This window comes from Argentina silus, assembly GCF_951799395.1.
Source record: "Argentina silus genome assembly, chromosome: 11".
NCBI classification, from domain to species: domain Eukaryota; kingdom Metazoa; phylum Chordata; class Actinopteri; order Argentiniformes; family Argentinidae; genus Argentina; species Argentina silus.
In genome coordinates this window covers 659,776-679,029 of record NC_139665.1, presented here as the reverse complement: position 1 = coordinate 679,029, position 19,254 = coordinate 659,776, and the positions used below count along the sequence as shown (strand labels likewise).

The 19,254-nt window shown below is 48.7% G+C and overlaps 1 protein-coding gene and 1 long non-coding RNA gene across 3 annotated transcripts; both read right to left on the bottom strand.

The window, feature by feature from the left end:
- Positions 1 to 447: 447 nt before the first annotated feature.
- Positions 448 to 2,625, bottom strand: LOC310811836. Its single transcript, XR_014554487.1, has 3 exons — positions 2,583 to 2,625; positions 840 to 1,087; positions 448 to 528 (listed from the first exon to the last, which is right to left on the bottom strand). It is a non-coding gene; the product is annotated as an uncharacterized lncRNA (long non-coding RNA).
- Positions 2,626 to 6,747: 4,122 nt separating this feature from the next.
- On the bottom strand, positions 6,748 to 18,477 carry ints3 (integrator complex subunit 3). 2 transcript variants are annotated; one of them, XM_083680769.1, is made up of 29 exons: positions 18,190 to 18,477; positions 17,322 to 17,405; positions 16,947 to 17,030; positions 16,453 to 16,566; positions 16,087 to 16,171; positions 15,895 to 15,961; positions 15,150 to 15,291; positions 14,583 to 14,712; positions 14,187 to 14,284; positions 13,891 to 14,082; positions 13,613 to 13,700; positions 13,404 to 13,483; positions 12,982 to 13,073; positions 12,630 to 12,736; positions 12,318 to 12,410; positions 11,464 to 11,593; positions 11,102 to 11,156; positions 10,862 to 10,965; positions 10,453 to 10,617; positions 10,132 to 10,285; positions 9,966 to 10,034; positions 9,720 to 9,795; positions 9,459 to 9,572; positions 8,900 to 8,948; positions 8,637 to 8,804; positions 8,090 to 8,190; positions 7,840 to 7,912; positions 7,533 to 7,686; positions 6,748 to 7,188 (listed from the first exon to the last, which is right to left on the bottom strand). In XM_083680769.1, exons 1-29 carry the CDS (start codon positions 18,271 to 18,273, stop codon positions 7,126 to 7,128), a joined length of 3,015 nt encoding a protein of 1,004 aa, XP_083536895.1. In that variant the 5' UTR covers positions 18,274 to 18,477; the 3' UTR covers positions 6,748 to 7,125. The 2 variants fall into 2 exon arrangements, with proteins under 2 accessions (XP_083536895.1, XP_083536896.1); XM_083680770.1 differs by having other exon boundaries at positions 9,720 to 9,789.
- Positions 18,478 to 19,254: the final 777 nt, after the last annotated feature.

The window sequence follows — 19,254 nt, the reverse complement described above, 5'->3', positions numbered from 1 at the left end:
CCTCCTCTTCACCCCTCCCCTCCTCCTCCCCCCCTGCCCCCCCCGGCGCTGCCTGGCATCTGAGAGGGAGGACAGACAAGACAGAGAGATGGAGGGTTAAAGGGATGTATATGTATAGTTAGATATATATAGTTATATAAAGATATAGTTATATATATATATATATGTCAATAATGTATTTATGTTGGATAGCGCTTTTCTCACTACTCAAAGACACGACATTCCACGGAGAGAACAATAGATAATAGAACACATAGATAAATAACAAGTAAAACAAAAGCACAGCCAGTAAAACAAGATTAAAATATTCAAAGCAAGTTTAAAAAGACAGGTTGGTTTTGAGGATCTTTTGAAGGATTGTCTGACCTGGTAGGCTTGGTAGGGAGATATATAGATATGTCTACATATGTATATGACTGTACGTACCCATGGTGATGACCAGGTCAGTGTCGGCCTCCTCGTCTGTGAGAGGAGAAAGGGGTGAGGGGGTGGAGCACTGGACCGGTTCCTCTCCACTCTGGACCGGGCCTGGGGGGACAGTACAGGACTTACTACTACTCTGGACCGGGCCTGGGGGGACAGTACAGGACTTACTACTACACTGGACCGGATCTGACTTGAAAAGTAGTTCAAATATTTCTACTATGTTTGAGTGTTTTCTGGGTCTGCCTGGCGTCACAGGGGTGGGGTTAGGACTGCCTGGCGTCAGAGGGGTGGGGGTTAGGACTGCCTGGCGTCAGAGGGGTGGGGTTAGGACTACTGGGTTTCTAAACCAGAAAATACCGTAGAAAACCATCATTAACGATAACGAATCAACAAGGACATAACAGAACACACACCCTCCATGTCCACGTCTGGGCTGGGAACCTGGCCATGACCCTTGAACCTTGGGGACCGTCTCCATGGTGACGACGTGCTCTGAGCGTTCCGTCCTCTCTCCTCTGCCCCGGCGTCTGTTGTGAGTGTGAGTGCTGCCTCCTGGGATGCTGGTGGTCCAGCCTCTCTGTCGGGCCGGGGCGGTTTGGTCGGGCAGGCTTTGAGACAGCTGGACTTGCGTTTGCGTACCAAACTCATGGTGCAGTACCGCCTGTAGGGTGGAAAGTCGGAGGGTCCATGTCAATAGCTTCCATTACACTGTCCCCTCCCTCTCCCTCCCCCTCTCTCTCTATTATTGACATGGGAAACAATTGTTTACTTTGCCAAAGAAAGTGAAATTACAAATAAACAAAAAGGAACATCTCTCTCTCTATACACTCACCGAACACTTTATTACAACACTATACTAATACTGGGTAATACTCCCTTTATTACAACACTATACTAATACTGGGTAATACTCCCTTTATTACAACACTATACTAATACTGGGTAATACTCCCTTTATTACAACACTATACTAATACTGGGTAATACTCCCTTTATTACAACACTATACTAATACTGGGTAATACTCCCTTTATTACAACACTATACTAATACTGGGTAATACTCCCTTTATTACAACACTATACTAATACTGGGTAATACTCCCTTTATTACAACACTATACTAATACTGGGTAATACTCCCTTTATTACAACACTATACTAATACTGGGTAATACTCCCTTTATTACAACACTATACTAATACTGGGTACTAATACTCCCTTTGCTCTCTAAACAGCCATGATGACATGATTGCATCACGCAATTCCTGCAGATTTTTCAGGTGCACTTTCAAGCTGTGAATCTCTCGTTCTACCACATCCCAAAGGTGTTCTACTGGATTCAGATCTGGTGACTGGGAAGGCCACTGAAGAACACTGAACTCATTGTCATGTTCATGAAACCAGTTTGACTTTAGCTTTGTGACATGGTGCATTATCATGCTGGAAGGAGCCATAAGAAGATGGGTCAATTGTGGCCATGAAGGGATGCACATGGTCAGCAACAATACTCAAATAGGCTGTGGCATTCAAGTGATGATTGATTGGTATTAACGGGCAAAAAGTGTGTCAAGAAAACATTCCACCACCTCCACCATGAGAAGGTGTCCAGGTGTTCCTCCACCATGAGGATGTGTCCAGGTGTTCCTAATAAAGTGTCTGGTGAGTGGATATAAACACATCATCTCTAACAACACAGCACAGAGCAGTGAGGAGGTGATCTCACATGTTGAGTTGTCAGGTGAAGGAGATGAGGACTATAACATCATCACATCTGAGGTGTGCTGAAGAGGGATCAATGAAAACACAGCCTGAACCTAGCTAAGGAAGGAGGGAGGGAGGGAGGGAGAACCACAGCACAGAGGAGAGAGCCAGTCTGGTCGGTTGGGTCACAAAAGAACAGAACCCATGTAGCTCCAGCAAGGCTGCTAGTTTTAATAATGTCTGTCTGTGTTGGATCCGCCTCGCGCCGCCGGGCTCTGGCGGCTAGCAGGCTAGCTATGTAAGCTAGCCAGATAACAAGATAGATAGCAAACCGCCTTCTTCAAAAAGTAGCTTAAGTCACCGTTGTTCAATTCAACAAGACAAACTCATTCTCCACAAAGCAAATGCAATGATGTTTCAAACAGAATAATAGTACTAATCTGATGTCCTACCCGCCACAACACCGCAGGCTCCATTGACCAAAGATGCTTTCAGTCACAAGATGGCCGACCGGCCGCCGTCACCCCGGAAACCAGCGCCATGCCGCTGCACGCATGCGCACTGTGAGTTTGGTCAGTGATTTTCGTAATATAAATTAGTGAAAGTAGCTAGACGAAGAAGTGCAAGTAAGTGGGAAGGTATCTGAAATTGTGTCGCAAATGTTTTTTTTTATTTATTCGTATCTGCAATTATTCGTGAGGACAGAGGATCTCGTCAGACTGAGCCTGTGTCGGAGTCACTCTCCTGACTTTGTTTGCCAGTCGGCGGGCTAACATGTTCCGTGCGGCGAAACTACCATAACACCCTAGACGTCACACAAGTTTAGCTCAAATGAATAAGGACAATGTGCAGACAGATATTTGTTTAAAAAAAGCAATGTTTCCAGCAATGAAACTCCCGCCAGGTCTACTTATTCTTCAAACCGCGGACGAAAGTAGATGCCAAGTGAACCCTCTTGCTCCTCCTGTCTCTGTGCTCCAGGGGAGGGATGTCAGGTGACGTGCCAATTAGGACGAGCGTGTTAATTGAATTCACCTGTCACTCAGTTAATCAGTTAATATAACCATGTTTAGCCCGGTAGGCCAGACAAATAACAAGAGGCGTGTTGGACAGCAGTCTGAATCAGTTGTAGACTATCATGCAGGCACCCAAAGTAGCCATGTCTCTGACTCCTAGCAGAATTCCTAGATTTATAATTCCATCCCAGCATTCCCTGTTTCGATCTCCCGGTACACTGCAGGACCCTGAGCGAGACCGGTCGAGAAGATTGTCCCCGTGCAGTCCCCACCGGTACGCGCCACTGTCCCCAACGACTCCATCTCCATCTTCTCTGACTGTGAGGTTGAAGGTCCACCGGGCCACAGAGGACCTGTCTGACCCGTCTACGCGAGGGGCGATGTCTCTGCCACACGTCGACAAGATCACCACCCCGTACGGTTTCCGGGCGCTCGCCGAAAGTCCAAACACGCGACGGAGGGAGTCTCTATTTCACAAGGTGGCGACGAAAACCCCGGTTAGACCCGACGGAGAGCAGAAAAAGGTGTATCTGAAGACACCCTATCCCGGCCGTGGACACACGCGCAGGACCACCCGCGCGCTCTCGTGTGACTCGGTGGAGCTTGTGTCCGACCCGGACCGGGCTGAGGCTCGCTGCGCCCCGCCGGGCCTGGTGGCGTCTGTCCCGCCGGGCCTGGTGGCGTCTGTCCCGCTCCAGAAGACCAGTAAAGTAGCGGGACTACAGGAGCTGTTATCCAGACCTCTGGCTGCGGTGAGGTCGCTGATACCGGGCCGTAGGAAGGACTACCCGGCCGCAGCGGACCAAGAGACGGCCAGATGAGGCCCAATGCGCTACGAGCATGGCCACTATGTATCAAAATCATTCAGGTTTTTATGTCCTACTTGTTAAAATAAACTATTTTTAAATGCATAAGGCTGTTGTCTCTAATTTCCTCTAAACCAGTTTAAAGGGATTAGTTTACCCAGATTACAATAATAGTTTAATGGGAAGTCATTAATATTATTTTTTTAATGTATTTATTGAAGGCGAGTTGCTGTCCGGCAGCTGTAGCCTGTAAGGGAAGCTGACTCCCTGTTGCGCAGCCTTCTCTGTCTCTGATCCACATCTGCTATAATGCAACTGTTACTCATACTGCTATACTGCACTGCTATATTATACTGCACTACTACTGATCATATATTGCACTACCTGTAAATACTGTTCAGTGCACTTTCTGCTATTTTGCACTTCTGGTTAGACGCTAACTGCATTTCGTTGTCTCTGTACTTGTACTCTGCACAATGACAATAAAGTTGAATCTAATCTAATCAAAACATCTGTATCTGTTCTAAACGTGGCGCTTCAATGTCCGTTTCTGAACGTAAATATCAAATCACATCATGGGAGTTAAATGTCAATCAGTCAATAACATTTGGGAACCTCTGTTAGATGCCAAGATTGTCTACAAACACCTCCCTCGTTTCTGCAGACGAGAGGGAACTGGATACCCAGCGCCCTGCGTAAGAAAGTTGGGTGTCTTCTTCTTTTGGCTGTATACTCCAAGTTTCGATTTGAAATCAAACAATTACCATTAGGTTGAAGTTCAGATTGTCAGCTTCTATTTGAGGGTGTTTGTATAAATATTGCTTTCACCATTAAGAAACAACACTAGGTAGACATTATTCCCCTATTTCAGGGCACCAAAAGTATTGGGAGAATTGGCTGAACAGGTGTTTCTGATTAGTCAGGTGTATTGTGTCACATCGTCTGTCTAGTCCTGATTCTAGGGTTTACGTTTGCCTTTGGAGTCTGCTGTTGGTGTCTGTCAACATGAGGACCAAAGAGGTGTCACTGAAAGTCAAGGAAGCCTCAAAACAAATGGCTGCAGTACAGGCCTGGCAGAGCATCACCAGAGAAGACCCCCAGGCCTGGCAGAGCATCACCAAGATACCCAGCGTCTGGTGGGTCAATGGGTCACAGACTTCAGGCAGTTATTGCACGCAAAGGATACGCAACCAAATTCTGAACATGAGTGTTAATTTGGACATAATATAAATCTGAAAATAGGGGAACTGTATACATGTTGCTTAATGGTAAAATCAATATTTATACAAATACCCTCAAATAAAAGTCTGTACCTCATTAAATGTTTGATTTCAAATCCAAACTTTTGGAGCGTAGAGCCAGGAGAAGAACAACATTCTTCACCATCCAAATACTTACACAAGGCACAGTCGATGTCAGAAATACAGTAATGAGCTTCCTTCATAATTTGCTTTTGCTTCCACAAATCCCGTCATTTTAGATTTGCTATCACCAGGACCGGGGGGTGACCAGGACTACAACGTTACCATGCCAACACATTTCTAAGCCCAACTTTGCTACATTGCATAATCGTTTCTGAGCCATCTAAGCCAGGGGAGGCTGGTGGAGGTAGAAATCGGAGGATGTGTTTGATACCATTCCTCATTCCATTACATGCATTACAATGAGCCCGTCCTCTGATTTCTGACTCCCCCAGCCTCCCCTGATCCAAGCATAAGGAAGCTGACTGATAAGTGTTAGTATCTGTAGACACACAACCCATTCTAAGGCCAGTGACCAGTAGAAACCTCTCCAGCGCGGTCCTGGACGTAGGTCAGCTCTACCACCTGGACGTAGGTCAGCTCTACGACAAACAGCTGTTCAGAGTCCCTCCGCCGTTGCATAGCACAGGAACACAACTGGCTCCATGCGTTTGGCGGATCTGAACGTGCCCTTTGTGAAGTCACCATAGACCATATTCATCACGAGACGCTAGTGGAGGTAGAAATCGGAGGACAGCACATTGTAATGCACCAAACAGAATGAGGAATGCGTTGTGTTTGGTACCGTTCCTCATTCCATTCCATGCATTACAATGAGCCCATCCTCCGATTTCTACCTCCACCAGCCTCCCCTGCCACAGACCATATTCATAACGCTTCTATGACTCAGCAGATGAAGATACAAAACACAAGCACGTCACACACACAAGACTACATCACAACACCACTTCTTTTTAAGCCCTTTTGTATTAACATCATAATCATTCGACACAGTTATGATCTTTTTTATGAAAATAAGTCAGTAGAAAGAAATAATTTCCATTAAAAAGGTCAGCGACTACTACTAGCTCCTCCATTCAAAGTCTTTATTTCTGCTTCCAGTCCAACCAATGAGAGTGTCTGTGGGCCTCGCCTCTGGCCAATCAGAAGAGAAGGCTGATGAGGAACAGGTGATGCTTATCGACCAATAGTTGAAGGTTTTTCAAATGTGGGCGGTTGTTGGGGGTCAAAGGTGAGGCTACCTGGTCACACCGGCAGCTCTGACGGACACCGCTGTTAAAATCTAGAGTGTTGATTGGAGGGTTCTGCTGGTTCATGAGCCATGGCTTATAAAAGGTCTGATGTCCCCCCAAGTGCAGTGTGATAGGCGGACCACTGGGGGGTGACAGATACACGTTTCCCCACCCATTCTACGACGTCTACTCATGGAAATCATTTCCTGTAGGGTCCATATCAGTCTCAGTACGTCTGTCAGTCTGACAGGAAGTCCCCCTCCACTTCTTCTCCTTCTCCCTCCCCCCCCCCCCCCCCCAACGTATCCGTCCTCCCTTTAACCAATCCAGACACACCCACTGACGAGAAGCAGCCAATGAGCAGTGAGAGGAAAGAAAGAGGAGTGTCTCCATGGCTCCAGCCAATGGGCATTAGTCCATGCAGAGGAAGTCCCGCCCCTCTCTTGTGGAGGGGAAGTCTCTGGGGCGGGGCTTTACTCAGTGGTTTGGAGAAATTGGTTGGCTGATGGTCCTGTCTCTCCAGTGATGTCACTATGGAAGGTGGGGCTGGGTTGGTTCGGTGGGGTGGGGTGGGGTGTTCAGGGTTGGTTTGGGGGGAGTTCAGGGTTGGTTTAAGGAGAAGGGGGGGGGTCAGGGTTGGTTTGGGGGGGTTCAGGGTTGGTTTTTTGGGGGGGGTGTCTCAGTCGCTGTCAGAGCCTTTCCTTTTCCTCTTGGGAGCTTTGGGCTTGGAGTCCTCCTCCTCCTGGAGAAGAGAGACAGAAACAGAGGTTGAAGAAGAGGAGGTGGAGACAGACAGACAGACAGGCAGGCAGGCAGACACAGGCAGGCAGACAGACAGGCACAAGTTCAGGACACAGATGAAAATAGCCTCCATTTTGATAGCAGAAGTATTGGTCAACATTACTTAAACAACATTATTAAATTATAGGTTCGGAATTGTGTAAATGTAACTGGCATGTTGTAGAAGGGGACAGACACACATATACAGTCATGGTTTTACCAAAAACCAAAATATAAAATATCCAGACTACAAGACTCTACGTCACGTCAAGCCACTGAACAGGAAGTGGTCAGCGGGGGGCTTACAGAGGCGCTGCTGGAGGCGCTCTCCTCCTCGTTGCTGGCGGGCGGGGCGGCGCCCTTCCGGGAGCGCGGGGACGAGGCCGGGGCCTTCCGCCGCGACTTTGGAGGCTTGGACGAGTCTTCGTACTCCTCGGCCAATGAGAAGAGGTCGCTGAATCTAAGGGGCAGAGAGGTAGAGCCAATCAGAATGGTTACATCGTTAGTGTCGGGCATTTTGTAAAACGACACTCTCGACTAGATTTATTTATCGATCAAAACACAAACACAACCAAGTTGTGTCTCTGGATCCTGAAAGTGACAGTTGTGTCACCTCATTTTGTGAGCCTCGTCACAGCTGGCCTGGACATGCTGCAGGGCCTGGAGGATGGGCGTCTGGGTGAAGACTGGGGACACGGGGTCAGAGGTCAACGCATGGACAAAGCTCAGTGCAAGTGACTAGGTTGTGCTTTGGGGCAAATGGAAGTGTCTTAAGGTATATTGAGTATATGAGTGAGTGAGTGGGTGCATGTTTTTGTGTGTGTGTGTGTGTGTGTGTGTGTGTGTGTGTGTGTGTGTCTCACAGCTGTTCTTGGTGTTGCTGAGGTTCAGCCTCAGGTTGTCCAGGTGTTCCAGGATCTGTTCCAGGGTCAGCTGAGCCAGTTTGCTGCTGGAGCTGCGGAGGCTGGGAGACGGACATCAAACGTAAACAACCACTGCAGCGTTTCAGTTCAACACCTCAACTGAAAATACTAAAACAACCTACAGCGGTTAACTTACATCCACTTAAATACACACAATAACCCATAACAACGCTCTACGCCAATGGACTGGGGCGGTCCAGCGGTCTAGCACCACGGCCTGGGGCGGTCCAGTGGTCTAGCACCACGGCCTGGGGTGCACCCATATGCCCATGTCGGCACGGGTTCGAATCTGGCTCATGCCCTGCTGACATACCCTCTCCTCCTTACTTCCCATCTCTCTCTACCGTCTCTGTCCAATAAAAACTGAACAAACACTCCAAAACCTTTAAACTTAACAAGGTACACAACAATGAGCAGTAACCTCATCAGTGACAACGCCATCATGCCTGAGCATGAGGTCACTCATTGGGCGGCGGCCACTGCTCACCTCTGGCGTTTGCGCGGCAGGTTGTTGTTCTTGATGAGCAGGGCTTTGATGTGCTCCCCCAGGACGTCGTCATGCTTGGCAGCCCAGTGGCGCAGGATGCTGGTGGTGAACTGGTCCTCGGCGTGGCACGGCCTGCTCAGAACCATCTTCACCATCTCCTCACTGGGCCTACAACACCAGGGGGGACACCACAGGGGTCAGTACTGGGCCCACTGTGGGGTCATTTATGGATCTATCTGAAGACGGAGTTCAATGGTACATACTTTTCCCGGCGGAGCTGTAACAGCAGACAGGAGAGCGCCTCCGGGTGTTCTGGGGACAGAGAGGTGTGTCACTACAACAGAGTGTCATCAGAGCAGAGCTCTCACATGTCCGTCAAGGCCAACAGCCCATACTCCTTAACCAAGGACGTAAGCATGCTTAAGCTTCACTGGTCGCTGATACAGCTGATAGTAACACGCTTCTAGTGGAGAGAGCAGGGCAGTGGGCAGGGCAGAGAGCAGGGCAGAGAGCTGGGTAGTGGACAGGGCAGAGAGCTGGGCAGTGGGCAGGGCAGAGAGCAGGGCAGAGAGCAGGGTAGTGGACAGGGCAGAGAGCAGGGCAGTGGGCAGGGCAGAGAGCAGGGCAGAGAGCAGGGTAGTGGACAGGGCAGAGAGCAGGGCAGTGGACAGGGCAGAGAGCAGGGTAGTGGACAGGGCAGAGAGCAGGATAGTGGACAGGGCAGAGAGCAGGGTAGTGGACAGGGCAGAGAGCTGGGCAGTGGGCAGGGCAGAGAGCAGGGCAGAGAGCAGGGTAGTGGACAGGGCAGAGTGTGTTTCCTACCTTTGTATTTGAGGTGCTGCAGGATGGGGATGATGGTCTCCAGAGGGATGCTGTGGGCCAGGAACAGCTGCCAGGTGCTGTACTGCTCAAACGTCTCCCAGTCCAGAGACTGAACTATGAACAACAACAACAACAACATTATTATCTACAGTCCAGAGACTGAATTACAGGGCAGAGACAACATTATCTACAGATAGATACAGGAGAGTGTTGCCAACTCATTGTGTGTGTGTGTGGGTGGGTGTGTGTGTGCTGACTTACTCAAGATGTTGAGGACAGAGTCCTTGCGGAACATCACCAGATTGCCCATCATCACATGACACATCAGCTCCTGCAGCTGAGAGAGAGAGGAATAATGAGATAATAATTCATTTAAATAATGTGTGTGTAGTGAGGTACCTGTGTGTCTGTGTGTGTGTGTGTGTGTGTAGTGAGGTACCTGTGTGTGTGTGTGTGTAGTGAGGTACCTGTGTGTCTGTGTGTGTGTGTGTGTGTGTGGTGAGGTACCTGTGTGGAATCGATGACAGCCACGATCATGTTAAGGAGTTCTCCGCTGCGTAGAGTCTCATCTGGGAACTACAGGAGGAGGAGACCCGTCATCACTGACATCACAGGGACTGTTTCTAACCTGACGCCAATCATTTGGTCTGTGTGTGTGTGTGTGTGTGTGTACCTCTGAGTAGATGGAGGGGGTGAGGTAGCAGAGCAGCCTGACGTCGTCCTCCTGGCAGGCCTTCATGTCCATCATCAGACAGGTGTGCAGGTCCCCCAGGGCCGTAGCCTGAGCAAATGACTCATACAGGCTCATCTTCCCCATCGCCGCCTTACTGTGGGAGAGACAACGTCACGGCAACGTCAGGGGAAGGGTAGGGGAAGGTGTGTGTGTGTGTGTGTGTGTGTATATATATATATACACACACACACACACACACACACACCCAGACACCAACACAATATATATATGTGTGTGCCTGCTGAGCCACAGCGCCCTCACCTGGCCTTGAGGTAGTACAGCAGGTGGTAGCCGATCTTGGGCTGCTTCTGGTAGAGCTCAGCCAGCATCTCCAGCAGCACAGAGAAGCCACTGTTGTCCTCCTGCATCTGACACAGGTTCCTGAACACCAGGCACACCGGCTTACACACCGACTCCTCTAGGGACCTGGGAACACACACACACGCACGCACGTACACGTTAATTTTCTGTGAGCTCACTGACTGGGCCTTCAGTGAATGAAGAAACTAAATGTTGGTGTAAGTGCACACAGTTATTAACATACACATAGTTTCTGCCCATGTTTGATAAGAGGCCCAGTACCTTCACACCACATCTCACACACAGAGACATCACATATGCAAAGCATGCGCGCGCGCGCGCGCGCACACACACACACACACACACGTACTCTTCTGTGATCTCGTCAGGCAGCACGTCTCCTCTGAAGTGGCTCTTGAACAGCTCTGCCAGACAGGAGGCCAGAGTGGACATCTGCTCCGAGTCAAAGTCCTCCTGAGGGGGAACAACATTATACAACATCTCAAAAACACCCAAGATAACCGGGTCAAAAACGCTCCTTCACTGTAACATTCACCTTCAGATAAACGTGCTGAACAAAACCATGTTTCTACTGCATGTCTTCACTCACCTCCAGAATGAGGTCCACAATCTCCTGCATGACCTCACACTGTGTCTCTGTGTCACTGAGAGGGAGAGAGAAGGTCGGGAGACAACATGACACACAGCATGACAACATCGAGTGTGTATGTGTGAGTGAAAGAGTGATAGTTTTGAACAAGTGTTGCCAGGGAAGGCTTGTGGAGGTAGAAATCGGAGGACGGGCTCATTGTAATACATGGAATGGAATAGGAATGGTATCAAATACTCTCCATTGCATGCATTTCAATGAGCCCGTCCTGCAATTTCTACCTCCACCAGCCTCCCTTGGTGTATGGCCATCTGAGAAGAAGTGAACTAAAGAATGTGAAACGTTCCAACTGCTCTACTGACCTTCCTTTCTGCAGCTGCAGAACCTTCTCTTTCATTGTGTCATCCAATTGGTCCACATAGGGCGTGATGTCAGCGGGTTCCTCAATAACGGCCTCTTTGATTGGGTGGAACCTAAACTCCCGCTTTTTTCCTTGAGAGTCACCAAAATGAGCGTTCAGCATACGCGGAGCTGATTCCCACACTTGAGAAACTCAACTTTACGGAAATCATGCATTGATGTCAACAGGAGGCTGTTACAGAAATGCAAGTTACATCTCGAGCAGTGAGAGGCTGGTGGAGGTAGAAATCGGAGAACAGGCTCATTGTAATGCGTGGAACGGAATGGGGAATGTTTGATACTGTTCCTCATTCCATGCATTACGATGAGGCCGTCCTCTGATTTCTACCTCCACTGCTTGAGATGTAAGTGAGGAGTTCTGGGTAGAAGTTCACTGGTCAATAGCCCTTGAACAAGCTGTGTTTGACGGACTCTGGGGTGGAGCGTCTGTCTGTCAGAGACTGTTCTTATCTTATAAATACAGAGAAATACTTAATTGTAGCCAAGTAAACAAACCGAACTCTTAAATTGCCGGTTCTCCACCTGCAATGACTTTCTGGCTATCTTTAAAAGTTACTCAACAGAAAATGTCTATAATTCTAACCAGTAGTTGCTATTCATGGCACTGAGGAGCCAAAAACCAGTCCCATGTACGTACCACGTCAGCCTCATGCACGCAAGGCGTAATTACCGGAGTTTCTAATGAGCGCTTTTTTACCTTTGTTAATCTAGATGGTGTGTGTTCAGAGAGGATGTCTCCTGTCACCTGTGTTGTTAATCTAGATGGTGTGTGTTCAGAGAGGATGTCTCCTGTCACCTTTGTTGTTTATCTCCTCCTCGTCGTCACTGAAGGCAGCCTCCGTGTTGTCGTAGCAACCCATCTCCATGGAAACGGACTCCTCCATTTTCACTGCAGGCAGAGAGTGTGGTCATTAGATGTCACACTATTATTATTAAACCTTTATTTAGGCAGGGGAGCTCCTACTGAGACCATGGACCACTACATGTCAGAGTACAGCAGCTGCCAGCTGTGGAAAGACGCTCCGCTTTAGTGACAATAAATACCATCAATCCAGATTCCCTCTATTCATCCACCCACCCACCCACCCACCCACCCCTCCATCCCTACCTTCAGTGGGGGGCGAGGGGGAGCTGCAGAACTCAGGGAAGCGTTCCCTCAGCATGGAGCGCAACTCACGGTCCAGTTTGGGGTTGTCAAACAGAGGGGCCAGGTGACTACAGGGGAGGAGGTTAGAACAGGAGTGATCAGATTAACATTAACATTGTAATAACATAAGAATTATGGCATCATAAAGAATGCACAAAAGATTTGAAAATTGATTTTTGAATTCTGAGAATCAAAGATTGTGCAGACTGACACTGTAACAAGACAACATGAAACGTACTTCAGCCAGTACGCACTCCTTCTGTGTGTGTGTGTGTGTGTGTGTGTGTGTGTGTGTGTGTGTGTGGAGACTCACGCCAGAACTCTCTTCTCCATGATGAAGGTGAGAGAGTTGAAGACTCCCTGTCTGACCTGACCCTCCAGAGGGGGGAAAAAGTGAGGGATGATCTGAAAGAAAGAAAAGAAAGAAACATACATTAAGAAAGACAAAAGGATTGATGAATACAATTCAATTCATCAATAGAAATTATCTTTTTTATGTTCTATATCTATTTCTCTGATGACTTCTTAACGTGCATCAATACAGTGTAGGGTAATGGAACTTGTTTAGAAAAGTGGTGGTCAATTCACAAAATGAATAAATGAGTCCCTTTATAGGAATATCATAATAGGTGATTTAACTGTGACTACTGTTATTAAATCACAGCGTTGAGCGCCTCTCGGCCAATCCCAATGCTTGTTTTCATGGAAGCCGTTGTGTAATGACAGTTGACTCACCCGACACATGAAGTCCAGCAGGGTGGCAGTGATGGCAGGATGAGGCTTCATGGAGTGGTGCATCACTAAGATGGCTGGCTCTGCGGGCGGGAGGGAAGGAAGGGGGGGAGGAGAGGGGGGGTAGTGTTGTTTAGAGACACAGGAAGTATTCGAGACACAGGAAGTGTTGTTTAGAGACACAGGAAGTGTTGTCTGGTCTCCGTGGTTACCTATGTTCATGATGCTGTCCTTTTCGGGGCTGAAGAAGAGCCAATCATAAAACAACGCCAGCTTGGCGTTAGAGGCCGCCACGTTAGACTGAGGGAGGGAGGGAGGGAGAGAGACCGAGAGACACAGACAGAGAGAGAGAGAGAGATTAATAATTCCCCAGAGTAACTATGATGAAATAACCATATAACTACCGTTTCACCACAAAACCACAGAGTAAACACCAGGTAGATAACTGGACTGGAACATCAGGCCTAACCAATCAAACTGTTACTGTTACCGTGCAGGTGGTGAGCAGCCAGCCAATGATAGCCCAGCGAGGCAGGATGTCAGAGCTCAGCACCTCATTGGACGGGTGCACCACGCCGCAGATGTAGCGAATCAGGTCGCAGCGTAGAGACTGGCTCTCAGCCGTGGAGAGGTACTGTCTCTGGAACCAGTCCTGGTAGCGCTTCTGCTGCCCAAAACGCACCTGAGAGGGGGGGGGGGGGGGTTAGGGTGTGTGTGTAGCGGTGTATGTGATGAATATATGACATTTGTGTGTGTGTAGCAGTGTATGAGAGTGTGTGTGTGTACCCTGGAGGTCATGAAGAGCAGCTTGGTCTCCATGTCAGGTGTGAGGCGACAGGCCAGGAACTTGCGGGAGGTACGAGCCGTCAGGAGCTGCAGCAGACCTACCAGAGGAGACACAGTTAACACACACACACACACACACACACACACACGCTGAGGGGCTGGGGGTTACCTACCAGTGAACTGGGGTCTGGGGGTTACCTACCAGTGAACTGGGGGCTGAGGGGCTGGGGGTCTGGGGGTTACCTACCAGTGAACTGGGGGCTGGGGGCCTGGGGGTTACCTACCAGTGAACTGGGGGCTGGGGGCCTGGGGGTCTGGGGGTTACCTACCAGTGAACTGGGGGCTGGGGGTCTGGGGGTTACCTACCAGTGAACTGGGGGTCTGGGGGTTACCTACCAGTGAACTGGGGGCTGAGGGCCTGGGGGTTGTGTAGCAGGTCCCTCCAGAGCAGCTCCATCTCAGGGATACGAGCCACGATCTGCAGCAGACGCACCAGGTCCCTCCCAATGATGAAACACTCCATGAACTACCAGGGAGGAGATGAGAGAGGGAGGGGTCAAACACTCCAGAAACTACCCCACGGAGGAGAGGAGAGAGGGAGGGGTCAAACACTCCAGAAACTACCCCACGGAGGAGAGGAGAGAGGGGTCAAACACTCCAGAAACTACCCCACGGAGGAGAGGAGAGAGGGAGGGGTCAAACACTCCAGAAACTACCCCAAGGAGGAGAAGAAACTGACTCACAGAGAAGAGGTGCAGGGCCAGCAAACAGAAACATATATTTGTTGCACTTCTTGCTAACCTCAAAAAGCATTGGAGGAGAATATCTAAGAGGAGGAACCTCGGTCTTCTCCTCCAATCAGTTCAGTAGGAAGCAAGGAGTCGTGTTCCTAACAATATGAAAAGGCTACTGTGTCCCTCCTCCCTCCTCTACCCCAAACTCTCCCCCCCCTCCCTCCCTCACCTTGTCTCTGAGCAGGCCGATGCAGAAGTCCACCTCCTTCTGTCTGAGGGGCAGCAAGGTGGGGGTGCCATGGTCCACGATCAGGCGCAGGTACGTGTACACAGACATGGCTATCAGCATGCCACTCTTCAACACCCACTCCCTGGGGGGGGAGGGGGGGATCAATCAATCAAGCAAAATTGCAATACAAGGTGCTTAACAGTAAAATTGAAAATACATAGCTACAGAACATACAAGCATACATACATAGATACATACATACATACATACATAGAGAATAGAACAGAAATAATAATGGATTAAGAGGGGAAATAAAAAGAAAACAAAAATAGAAGTGCAAATGGATTAAGAGAAAGCTGAGCTAAAAAGGAGTCTTGAGGTTTCTTTTAAAAGTGTTAATGGATTGTGACACCCTGAGCTCATGAGGTCGGTTATTCCCAAAATATCACACAGGCTGAGATACCGCAGGCTTCTCCCCAAAGAAGGGAAGACGGGCGCTCTGCCATCAGAGCAGGTGAAACTGATATCTAGTAACGACAGAGTAACTGTCTTTGATGGACAATGACACCGTTGTTGAAAGCGAAGTGAAAGCTTCACGATGTTCCTCAGTTCATTCTACAGGTAATTTTAGCACATGTTGACATGAATAAACAGGTCGGGTTTTGATAATGCAATCCAGCCGCCAAGGGAGAAGCAGGCAGTGTAGGCATGGCAACAACATGTGACATGATTTAGTCAAACCCACTTCTGATCCACCAGGATGTCCAGAACATTCTCAGCCAGCCACAGGTTCTTATTGGTGATGTCTCCACCTACACACACACACACACACACACACACACTCCTTAAAAATTGTAAAATAGCAATTATAACAAGAATAAAAATAACTTGTTCAATAAAAGGTGAAACAACCCAACCATGATTGGTTGGGACTGACCTGCGATCTGCTTCATCAGGGTCATCAGGACGCCGTCTGCTCCAATCACGCCACTCTTCACCAGCTCCCTCACCAGCCACACCAGCTACACACACAACGTTACACACAGTTAGCCACACACACAGTTAGCCACACCAGCTACACACAACAACACACACAGTTCAGATATGTGCAACACAGCACTTTGACTCGCTCCGAGACTGCCAGTGGTACGTACCTGTGTGTGTGTGTGTGTGTGTGTGAGACTACCAGGGGTAGGTACCTGTGTGTGTGTGTGTGTGTGTGTGTGTGTGTGACTACCTGGGGTAGGTACCTGTGTGTGTGTGTGACTACCTGGGGTAGGTACCTGTGTGTGTGTGTGAGTACCTGTGAGCGACAGACATCGTGTAGTTTGAGGAACTTCTCCATGAGGATCTGGTTGATCTTGATCAGGATCACGTTCATCCCATCCCTGTTCATCAGGGTCAGGTCTCTGTAACACTGGAGAGACACACAAACACACACACGTTAATATGTTCATACAGTAGTAGTGATGTCACACAATAGTAGTGATGTCACAGCGGTAGTGATGTCACACAGTAGTAGTTCGTAGTAGTAGTTCCTGCTGGGACCATATATACTGAAATGTATGCACTCACTGCAATGTAAGTCACTTTGGATAAAAGCATCAGCTAAATGGCTTATTTATTATTATTATGTCATACAGTAGTAGTAGTGATGTCATACAGTAGTAGTAGTGATGTCATACAGTAGTAATAGTAGTAGTAGTAGTAGTGATGTCATACAGTAGTAATAGTAGTAGTGATGTCATACAGTAGTAGTAGTGATGTCATACAGTAGTAATAGTAGTGATGTCATACCCTCTGTGCTTGCGGGGGTTCTGTGAGCAGCAGAGCGAAGAGTCCCAGACACACCTCCTCATGCTGCTGAGGGCCTTTACACACCTACAGGAGGAGGGGGGGGGGGGGGGGGGCAGGGCACATGTTTGATACCGCAGGGCTTTAAATCCTATTAGACTCAGTGTGCATACAGCATTGGAAGTCACATTACAAAACATCACATGACAAGACATGAACTGTGAATCCTAAACTACCAGATCTGTACATGTAGGAACAGCCCTTTGAAATGCTAAGATGTCAGATTCTCAGGGGTACCATAGTAAAGTATGTATTCTGGCGTGCTGGGTACACGGTCACATGGTGGTGGGAGTCGTGGGCGATCACGCCAGTACTTACGTTGGCAGTGAGGGCGTCGTTGGCTTCACGTTCCGACAGGCCATTAGTCAACGAGGTGACGATACCAACACATCTCTCCAACCGCTGACACACACACACACACACACACACACACACACACACACACACACAGAGTCAAGGCATGAGGACACACACAGGAACTCTTGAGCAAATCATACAAACACACACCAATGTATAGACAGGCCTAACCCTACCTCACATACACACAGAAACCAACACGCACACACAGCCACACAAAGACAACAGACACAGACATGCCCTCAGGACGGAGGCATCAGGAGACAGACCATAACAATGCAGAAACCACACACCAACACAGACGAAGTCAGGTAACGCAAGGACACAACTATTTCATTTAGGGAGCATATCTGATCTGAGTGAAATAGGAACACAAATATCATATCTTCTTGATGAACTACATGGTTTTACTGAGGAGAGGGCCGTGAAGGAGGAACGATGTGAACACGGTCTGTATTGACACCAGGGAGGTGCATTGCGCATGTGCACGGCTCCGTGTCTCCTCCATATGTTTATGTAGGATCGAGACATCCAACTTCTGTTGTTCCTCCTAATATCACCCCCTACACCCCCCTACACCCCCCTACACCACCCTACACCACCCTCCAACACCCTGAACCCGCACCAACAAGCCCTACACATGCATTCACCTCCACCAACTCAACTCAGTCGACTGCCGCCAGCCTCATCCAGCAGGCTATTCCTCTAGAAAATGGTTCCGTGTCTTTGTATTGGTGTATTAGTTGTGGGGGTTTTCTACGTTAGAAACAGAAGCATCTTTCTACAGCTCAGCCTGCGGGAGAAGCTGCGGCTGCGGCCGCGGTCCTACCTCCTCCAGCTCGTCTTTGGCGTCCAGGGTCGTGGACACCAGCAGGCGGCCCTGCGGCTTCCCCTTCGCCGGCGAAGGCTCCATCACCTCCCGCCTCGCGTCGTCCGGCCCCGGAGGACTTGGGGGCTAGACTTCGGGGTTCGGGGCTAATGCTAAATTGATTTTTTCGTATTAATGGAGCCCCTTGTTCCAGTGGTCAGTGCTCGGGCCTCTGCTCTCTCGCTCCCCGGCAGACTGGAGGGTTTAGTGGCTTTTGAACCTTTCAGTCTCACGGCGTCTCTGCGCGGCGGAGGAGACGGGACTTCCGGAGGGCATGGTGGCCTAGCGGAAGTATTCGTTTGCAGATAGAGGAGGAGGGCGGGGCCTTTAAGTACGTTTCAACCAATCAGTTACCTTCCTGTTTTGAATGACATCATGATTAACCATTGACACGATGGCCAATCAGGAAGAAGGGTTCTCTGCAGGACAGGAGCTGTTGTTTGTCTGAAGGTTCTTCAGGTTGTTTGTCTGAAGGTTTTTCTGGTTCTTCTGGTTGTTTGTCTGAAGATTCTTCTGGTTGTTTGTCTGAAGGTTCTTCAGGTTGTTTGTCTGAAGGTTCTTCTGGTTCTTCTGGTTGTTTGTCTGTAGGTTCTTCTGGTTGTTTGTCTGAAGGTTCTTCTGGTTGTTTGTCTGAAGGTTCTTCTGGTTGTTTGTCTGGAGGTTCTTCTGGTTGTTTGTCTGAAGGTTCTTCTGGTTGTTTGTCTGGAGGTTCTTCTGGTTTTGTTTCAAATGGTGAACAGTGTTACGTCACCTAACCTGTGTAGACATTATGCATGAAAACACCTCACCCTATCATGCAGGGAAACGTAAAAAATATAGTTCAATTACCCTCCAATTATTTATTTTGTCATAGTTTATTGCAAAAGGAGAAACTAAACGTTTAACAAGTTCCATTTAGGAGAGTTAGCTGAATTACATCCCCCTCTTTCTTAGTTCTCTTTACTTCAATATCTATACATGTTATATATGTAGTGACACCAGGGGAGGCTGGTGGAGGTAGAAATCGGAGGACGGGCTCCTTGTAAT